The 9,683-nt window shown below is 41.7% G+C and overlaps 1 protein-coding gene across 2 annotated transcripts in view; it reads right to left on the reverse strand.

Annotated features, from left to right (window-relative positions):
- col21a1 (collagen, type XXI, alpha 1) overlaps window positions 1-9,683 on the reverse strand; it is a 60,312-nt gene that overhangs the window by 44,740 nt on the left and 5,889 nt on the right. The window contains exons 3-8 of one of the 2 annotated variants that reach the window (XM_035400252.1): window positions 8,633-9,193; window positions 6,196-6,361; window positions 5,872-6,100; window positions 3,503-3,676; window positions 1,838-1,915; window positions 460-468 (exon numbers count right to left, since the gene is read on the reverse strand). In XM_035400252.1, coding sequence (XP_035256143.1) covers window positions 460-468; window positions 1,838-1,915; window positions 3,503-3,676; window positions 5,872-6,100; window positions 6,196-6,361; window positions 8,633-9,193 — 1,217 coding nt within the window. The remainder of the gene's footprint in view (window positions 1-459; window positions 469-1,837; window positions 1,916-3,502; window positions 3,677-5,871; window positions 6,101-6,195; window positions 6,362-8,632; window positions 9,194-9,683) is intronic. The other variant, XM_035400253.1, reaches the window with a different exon arrangement.

Genomic DNA, 9,683 nt, shown 5'->3' on the forward strand with positions numbered 1-9,683 from the left:
CCCACTCCAGACTGACACTAGCCATAACTGACCCCAGCCCATTAGAGTACCCATTCTAACAGCGGAAAGGACTTGAGCAGCTCAGATATCCAGAGAGAATTAAAGACATTAAAAAAAGAAATGTGTGGAGCAATTTTTGGAATTGCCATTAGAATATCTGGATCTATAAAAAGCATAATTTACTGCTAATTCTCCTGCTAGTTTGTTATGTGTGAGATCATGTGTTTTGTTCCAGTAACATTTCTGTGGTTTCTAAACATTCGTGTTCCAGGTTCTGAGCATATGGCATATGGCTGTATGATCAGACCTGCTATTTACCAACAGGCGCATCCAAATGACTGGTGGATGAGCATATTTCAGAGACCTTTGGAATGAAAATGCAGTCTTACCTCAGCACATGGAAAAAGAAAGGAGAAGCTGCTTTGAGAATGCACACAGCCATTCGGCCATTATACATACCTCACCGTCCTGGAAACAAAAGGAGGGCAATTATGTCACACATGCAATCCTGGCCAGCACCAATCACAAGGCATCAAGAGCTGGCCAGCACCAATCACAAAAGCATCAAGAACCGGCCAGCACCAATCACAAGGCATCAAGAGCTGGCCAGCACCAATCACAAAAGCATCAAGAACCGGCCAGCACCAATCACAAAAGCATCAAGAACCGGCCAGCACCAATCACAAAAGCATCAAGAACCGGCCAGCACCAATCACAAAAGCATCAAGAACCGGCCAGCACCAATCACAAAAGCATCAAGAACCGGCCAGCACTAATCACAAAAGCATCAAGAACTGGCCAGCACCAATCAGAAAGCATTCCGTCAGGAGCGTCACGTCTCCTGTACCGAGCGATGCGTGACATGCAGAAAAGCCCAGAACGCCGCAGCCATGACGGTCACGCCCCCCCACCCCCCCTCCTTCCATCGGCAGGCAGACGCCCAGGATTGGAAGCCTGGATTGGAAGCGCTCTGTCTGTCTCTGGCCCGCTCAGAGTTCCAGCCACAGTCAAGCCAAGGCAGCGTCTGGTCTTCGCCTTTACGCCGTCCTTCCAGAGCTGTCGTCTGAAGGGCTGGGGAGTGCGCGTGAGAGGCGGTGCGAGTGGCGCGAGTGCGAGACCGTGCTCCGGGACCCCCCCCCTTTACGGGCCCGAGGCAGGGCGGAGCGCAGAGAGGGTGCGGCGAAAGAAAACCGCGTTCAAAAACCACGTGTCAAAACCGCCATGCCTCAAAGCCACACGTGGTTTTTACCACATGTGGTCAACACCACCTCGTAAAAACCACCCAACATGTGAAGAGTACACATGTGAACTGTGAAGTCACATGTTTTGTTTTCACGTGCGAAAACTCTAGTTCACATTTTAGTCAGTGACATGAAAATGTGAAGACGCAAAAGACTCTATGGCTTTTCATCCACGTGCGTGAATAAAAAAGCCATTCACATGTGAAAAGGCAAGTTTCACATGTGATTTTTTCGTAAGCGAAAGTAACAAGAAAAATGTTGTAACCAGGTTACAGGAATAGAAGGTTCTTTTCTGCCCTGGGCTCTGTGCTGGAATGCATGCCCAAACAAACTAAAAACAAAGGAAATTTTCAAACGAGGTAAAAAAGAAGGCATTTTCACCTATTTTAGAAGATCCCAAATCAACTGGTCATTGGACGATTACATACCGCAATGGGAATTGCATGACAGCATAGAATCTTTGTTCCTTGCGTCTATCTTTAACTTTTGGTTAAAGATAGACGCAAGGAAACACGTAGTCAGAGGGGAAAGGGATTGGAACACTGAGCACGTCAGTAATGAAACAAAATGGCGCCCGAGCGGCCCTCAGTACTCACTACTCCAGGGATCTCGCAGGCCGTCTCACGCGTGTTCTGCTCGGGGTCGCAGTAGATCCTCAGCTTCTGGATCTCAAACTGTCAGAGAGACATGGCAGTGAGGAGGCTTCACTGAACATGGGACAGTCCATCATCAGTGTCGTCTGTCTGTCATCAGTGGAATTCATAATCTATTATAGCTTAGTGTTTTGTGGTGCAGTGAAAATAAGTAATGTTTTATATACATGAACTACTAACTACAGTAGGGGTATCACAATGGGTCATTGGGGCTGTATATGCTGTGTGTAATGAAACAGTGTTTAGATTGTTCAGAAGTTCCTACTGGGGCAAGCAGTGACCTCTTCAACTTTTAATATGTGACAATTGCTAATTGAAAATGTAAACCTTTGGAACGTCTGTTGTTTTCAAACCGCTCATACCTCTTGTTATTGAGCATCACAGATTTATTTTTCGTTAAATACTCAGTTTGGATGGGGAATTATTTTTGTATAATGACTGCTGTTTCACACCTGATTATATCCCTCAATACTCTACATAGCCAGGTAATCCATTCAGAATGAGCTCTCTGGTGCTAGTAACTAACGTTATCCTTAAATAGATGACACAGGACAAAAGCTTGGAAAGAGAGAAAGTACATTGTAGAAGCTAATTCACACTACAAGAACCGCTGACACTCCAAACCTGGTTTTTAACATCACAAAAATTACCTATTTAACGTGACACACTACGCAATAAATGGAAATGTTCAGTTTAATTCTTGTAAACAGTATGAACACGAAATGAAAAACAGTGTTCTTTTGGGAACTGTGCTCTCCTCGGGGATCCTTCTGTGGCACAGATGTTGTGAACATGGCAAAATCTTAACATTCTTTAAACGTTTTCTGGAATAATGAAAAGACGCAGCAAGAAAAGTCATCTTGTACCGCCTGTACTTTTGCGTAATTTCCTGTTAGTTCTGTCTGCTTGGTTTTCCTGTGTTTGTATGAACACCATAATTTGTTTCTTTGTATAAAGCAGAACATTTTATCCTGGAGTATTTACAGGTTAAAAAACCTAAATATCCTAATAAACACAGCTTTACTTGTCAAATTCTTTATTGTGTATATTTTATCGCTTGTTGAACATTCCACTGCTGTGGTATCTGTTTGGGCGCCAAAATAGTTTCAGGACCATTTATTTGTCTGTCTTGGAGCAGGTTGTGTTTGTGGCCCTTGGTTTTGCTTAGAGAAGAGCATGTTTGGACCCTGTAAATTGGCACAGTAAAGTCCTAAATTAAACAGAGTGAGATAAATGGATAAAGGCAGGTGCACTTTCAATGCAAGATAAAAGCTGGCCCCAACACATACAGTAAAGCCTGTATATATTTGTGTACTGAATTATAGCTTAGTTTGTGTATGTTACTCATATTTCATATTTTGGAATGGAAATATTTACTACTAATAAAAAAAATATGCTATCTCATAAGCAATACAATGATGTCTTTTTCAGTTTTGAAAAATTGTAACCTTATCATGTAATAATTTTTAACCCCCAATTTCGCTGCTTGTCAAGAAATTCCATTGGACCGTGTGAATGATGTTCGTGCTAAACGTCAAAAGACGTGCTAGGTGCAGGAGTCCTACACCAAACATAATTATTTCCTCTTCAAATTCTTTACCGACTTACCGGTACGGTAGTTTCTTTGCTGACATATTTCCCGACTTGTGTCTGTCCGTTAACGAAGATGCCGTCCGGAGGTTCCAGAGGCAAAGTTTCGATCTCCGAGTCGTCGACGTAAAGGGTGACATCTTCTTCGGTGACCAGAAGACGCAGCTGGTGCCACTGCTCGTCAAAGAGTCTCTGACCACAAATTTTAAAAAGGCAGAAAAATGATGATTTTACAAATAATTATAATGAACAAAATATCAAGCAGCACATTGTTTTGGTCTTAAATTTAATTAAATTTATTAAAATTCATTGTAGCCACAGCTGTCTGTGATCTTCAAGCATCTTCTGTTATGATTCCAACTTTTCAATTGTAATGCTAATAAAGTAAATGTGTGTACACCAGACCAGACGTACCTCCCTGTTCTTAAACGAACAGTTGACCAGAGTACAACCCCAAGCCACGTCTGCAAATTCTACTTTTTTTATTTGTTGAATGGAAACTTTTACTTTGCTCCTTTTAAAAATAAATATATTAAATAAATAACCAAATGGTAAAATGCTAGTGAGTTCTCTTGATTTTGCCTTCAGTTTTAACCTCTGTTTCAAACACTTATCATGCTAAGGCCTCTCATTTCATTTATGATAAAAGTTAATGCAGTTGGTTCAAGTAGCAGTTTCCATGATCTAAGTCCTTTGAAAGAATACGCATATCCAGCTATTCTCATAAGCATTTCCGTTGGCATCTTCTTGTCAAGACAACAGGTATGCACCCAACATGTGCAGAGTACACATGTCAAAAATAAAATTAATCCCACTTATGAGTGGAAAAACCTATGATATTTCAAGTCACATGTTTTGTTTTCACATGTGAAAACTATAGTTCACATTTTAAACAATCAGCGGCACATGAAAATGTAGAGATGCAAATGACTCAATGTGATCCATTTTCTTTTCACATGTGGAACTTTTCATTCACATGTGAAAAAAGGCAAAACACATGTGAAAATGCCCAGTTCACATGTTAAATTTTCTTTTCATACATGAGTATTTTAATTAAAATGTGAAAATGTTAAATTCACATGTGAGATTGTAATTTTCGGTGTGAAGAGGCAAATTTCACATGTGATTTTTTCATAAGGTAAGCCATTGTAAAGACAGTCCAGCACACTGTTAACATCCAACCAAAATATGAGACAGATTTCAGACACAGCTTCTGATCTGCCTGAAATACTTAGTATGAAGGGTTGACAGTGCTATACACTTTTGTGATATATTTGCCCAATGCTTCTTAAATAGTGTATGCTAAATGCGTAGTTCTGCTACCAAGAACAACATATTTGGTAAGATTGCACATTTTGTAATGATTAACATTTTGCAGCATTGAAGGCCTACAACTTTGTTTAATTGTTCCATCTGGGGAAAAAAACTAATTTTAGGAATTTATATTGCGGAAATATGGGGCCTGTAAACAGACATTCTTGGTACATCAGTATAATATAATGGACATTAATAAAGTGAAATATCCCATGTGTGGTATGAGGTCTGCTGAACTCGCCAGTTTCCATTTTCAAAGGTGGCTGCCAGTCAGGAAGACTGTGAAAACATTACTTCACCAGGTAAAAAAAAAATATATCTGTTCCATTTTGGCGTTTAGCGGATTCCTTTATCCAGAGTGACACAAGTGCACACGTAGAGATTAAAGTATAATCAAGCAGAACTCCACGACCTTTGCTGATTGGCCAGTCTGCAGATCTCTTTCTCAGCAGTTTGATTCTTCTACTCAAATTCCACTTACTCTGCCCACTATTGAAAATAATCGCAATGGTTCTGCCTAAAGCTCCTATTCTGGGTTTCAGGGTGTAAAAGGGCCCTTCTAACCTTTACTTTAAAACTCTGGAAAGTTCTGTCTGTAGCCTGGATAAAAATGTACATTTTACAACATTTTTACTAAACTTTGACAAAACTAATAATAATTGTTTTTTTTTTTTGAGCAACTTCTGTGTCTCCCAAAGTTATTGAGCCAAAATACCAACAAAACAAATGCAACTATTGGATAATCAAAGTTAGTAGTATATGCTTGTGTTTTGCCTAAATCCAGACCATAGAACCAGGAGCTTCGTGCTTTGATGTAGGCCTATGTTTGCTATGCTAACGTGCTCCTGCTTGTAACACTTTGTATTCTGTATGTCTCAATACTTTTTTCTGCCTCGCCGTAATTTGTTTCAGTTTATACCGCATGACATACGATATGTAATGCATCCTATGTGTCCTGCCACAAGTGCCTTATAAGTCACACGGGATACGAGGACCTCCCGAACAATTAGTTTTAATATTTACCGTGACACTTATTTTTGATATTGCTATGTAGCACCATTCGCGCGGTTCACCTTGGCCGCAGACTGTTTGAAGACCACGGTCTGGGTGGCGCTGGCGTCCATGCTGGTGGTGGTGAACATGACCGTGCGGTGGAGCCCGTTCAGCGTGACCGCCATCTGGGGCTCCCCGTCTTTGGTCTGCACCCTCCACAAGTCCCACTTCTCCATGGCGACCGAGCCCTTGTACTTCAGCGTGGCCACGAACACGTAGGAGGGGGGCAGGCCGTCAGGAAACAGAGACCTGTAGACGCGCAAATGGTCTGTGGAGGTCACGCTGAGATTTGATTTGAAAGGTGGCGGGTCGCCAGGGAGACCCCGGGGTCAAGCAGGCCTTACCTTGTGCTTTCGCTTAAGTCAACGCGCGAGGTCACCTGGTAGGCTTTTTTACCGTAGAAAGAGCCTTGCGTCTTTTTGGCTTTCTTTGCCAAGTTCAGATGCACCAGCATATCAAAGCCTTTCTCGCCGCGACTGTTCACAGGGATTCTCTCTGGGCACACCGTTTCTACAGTCGCAGAGCAAGGGAGAGAGAGACAGAGAGAGAGAATCAGGGAGGGAAAGAAAGACAGAGAGAGAGAGGGAGGGAGAAAGACAGAGAAAGGTAGGCTCAGATCTTTTGCAGATTATCAGATGCAATACTCAATACACACAATGCTGTGATAATCCAAGCATGATGCAATAACTAAACTATGTCATATTCAGTTACTATGTCATAACCTTTTTCACATTTAACCAGCACATTCAGATCTAACTGTCCTCCTCAAATTGAACATGGAAAATGAACAGCACATACCTGTTCATTCGTCTGTGTACAATACTATGAATGATATTCAGTATATTTATATTTCGATGGACATAGTGCACTTCCAACAAGTGATATGTTTTTGTCATGTTTTCCTATCTGTTGAAATTTTAGTCAAAGCTGTGTATCTCGTGTGCAAATGATAGTATCAGTCATGAGAGCATAAATTACTATTTGTTAGAGCTCCTGGAACATGCTTACGTCAGCAGTATTTAAGATTGTCTGTTTTATTTACATGCATGGATATTTATATGCATATAAATGTCAGTGCGTGTTTAATTTAATTTTTTTAAAGGAGATAAATATTTTCTCTGTGAAATAATACAGTATCCCCGTGTTTTGAATGTATGCCATATGGTCAGTGAGTAGGCATTTTTGGGACTGAACATTCCAAGAACTGCAGCAATTATTTTAGTTGGCTGCAAAACTGAAATGACGAATCTGTAGTAAGAAAAAATAAAAACATTGGAATGGAATGCTGGACAAGCATGAAGTCCAACTCTGGAAAAGTCTCTCTCATTGCGAAAACCAAACAAAATGTAACCTTTGCCCAAAAAAAGCACACACCCTCTTCCTTACTGTATGCCCAGAGATAATTGTAAAAAATAACTGATTTGAAATTGTTTACCTGTATTTTCTGATCTTCAACTACTTAATGTTTGGACCATTCACTCCGATGACGCTCTAAACTGATGACTCTAATGTTTCTCTTTGGTTCAATTTATTGTTTTTTTACTTGTACAGTGGTTCTAAAACTCTAAAACTCTAAAACTCTCTATCCCACACGATCCCAGCTTTCAGCACTGATTGGCCATGTGACCATGAAGAATTCTGGGTAACATTCAGGCTTTTGTGCTCCGCGATCATTTGACAATTATGAAACAGGGGTGACTAATTACTCACATCAAAGGCTGGTCCAGACTGAATGTCGGCTTTATTTTTGTTAAATGTTTTTTCCAGAATGAATAATGTCGTAATTCATCAGATTTACACAATACCGATATTCAATGCTGGTCGATAAACACAGGGTACTTTATAAAATCCTGGGTATGCCACAGCCGTATGCTAAACTGGAAGGAATTTGCAGAACATGAAGCAATGACAACTCGTGAATGGCTTGGAAATAGAACATACCCAGAAGACATCAAATAAAGATCTGCATTTTTAATGATCTGGGGCCTGGCGGTCCTTAGCAACTATAAGAATATTTAAATAATCTCTATTTATGCCATTTAAGGATATTTTATTTGTATTTCTATATTTTATAAATGACATTTTAGACTTTCAGATAATCACTGCTAATACTGTGGCCTATATAATTATCAATATTTGCATTTTACCAATTAGTTGAGTGTCTTATATAGATATACTGTATAACGATATGACGTAGACATATTTCCAGGTTCAAATGAAGGCTGCACAGGATGTGGAATAAGTTTCTGCAGTCAACATTTTTACTCAGAAGGACATTTTCTACGACCGGCACATTTTGTGGACCCATTTGATGAAAAAGGTTGTCAAAACGAGTTTCTTCATTTTCACTTCTATTTTGAGGATTTATTTCAAGGTTGAGTGTCAAAGACAGGAAATTGATGAAACGTTTCCAAAAGCTATAATTTTACGCCGTGACAAAATATATGACCGTCCATGTGGAGGCAGAGCTGAAATGTTATGAGCAATAAATCAGATCAAATAAATCTGAAGGCCGATACGTTCTATCACGCGCTCCTCGCTAAATTATGCATGCAGTTCACGCTAAAGGGTCTGCATGAATCCGTCTGCCTACAGGCATGAAGGTGAAATGAGGTATGCCACCGTAGCACCTGTTCTCAGTTAAATGCCAAAAACCTTGTGTCATTTATTGTTTTTTATCACCGTGTACAGTACGTCTGGCAGGTCGTAAAGTAATGAGCTCTGGCAAAGGGGAACGAAGAACTCAAATATGGTTCCGCAAAACAAAAAAAAGATTTTCACCTTCACACAGCTTTTGTCGAATCACCTCGCGGATTTTGGAGATGGCCATGTAGTCCTCCACGTAGAAGACGTAGGTGGAGTGCGGCTTGTTGGCGATGGCCTTCAGCTGCCACTCCACCGCCTCCTCGCCCACCCCGATGGCGAACAGGGTGACGCCCTTCCTCCGTGCCTCCTCGGCCGCCTCCGACACCTCGTCCTGCGACTTCCCGTCCGTGAGGACCACGGCGATCTTCGCCACGCCATTGGGCGCGCGCTCGGAGGTGGCGAAGAGCCGGTCGCTGGCGAACTGGATGGCCTTCCCCGTGTTGGTGTTGCCGCCCATGTACTCGATGGACTCCATGGCATTGATGAGCTTTTCGCCGGAGTAGCGGCTCCCCAGCGGGACGTGCAGGTGGGGGTCGTCGCTGTACTGGATCACGCCCACCTGCGTGAACTCCTGGCCGATTTTGAACTGGGTGGTGATGTTCACCAGCCACCGTTTGACTATCTCAAAGTTAGTGTCGGCCACACTCCAAGAACCGTCTAGAATAAACACTAGATCGCTCGGAGCCGTTCTGCAACCTGAGAAGGGGAGAGAGAAAGAGAGAATAGAGAGACGAGAGAGGCATGATACATAGCTTCACAGAAACAGTGCATAATCTTGTAACAATATAGATCATGACTCATATATTTTTGTAAGATATATCCCTGGGAAAGACTTTTGAATCTTTCAGTCAGAAATACACTACATGACCAAAACACCTCTTGCTTTGGGGCTGTTTATCATGGTTTGAACTAGGCCCCTTAGTTCCAGTGTAGGGAAATCTTTAAAGTGCTACAGTATTCAATCACACTCTAGACAATTCTGTGCTTCCTCAACAGTTTGGGGAAGGCCCTTTCCTGTTTCAGCATGACAATGCCCCCAGGCACGAAGTGAGGTCCATATAGAAATGGTCTTATCAAGAATGGTGTAGAAGAACTTGACAGAGCCCTGACTTCAACCCCATCCCACACCTTTGGCATCAGTTGGAAAGCCAACTGCGAGCCAGGCCTAGTCTCCCAATCAGAGCCA

Source organism: Anguilla anguilla, chromosome 18 (genome assembly GCF_013347855.1).
Source record: "Anguilla anguilla isolate fAngAng1 chromosome 18, fAngAng1.pri, whole genome shotgun sequence".
Classification (NCBI taxonomy): Eukaryota; Metazoa; Chordata; class Actinopteri; order Anguilliformes; family Anguillidae; genus Anguilla; species Anguilla anguilla.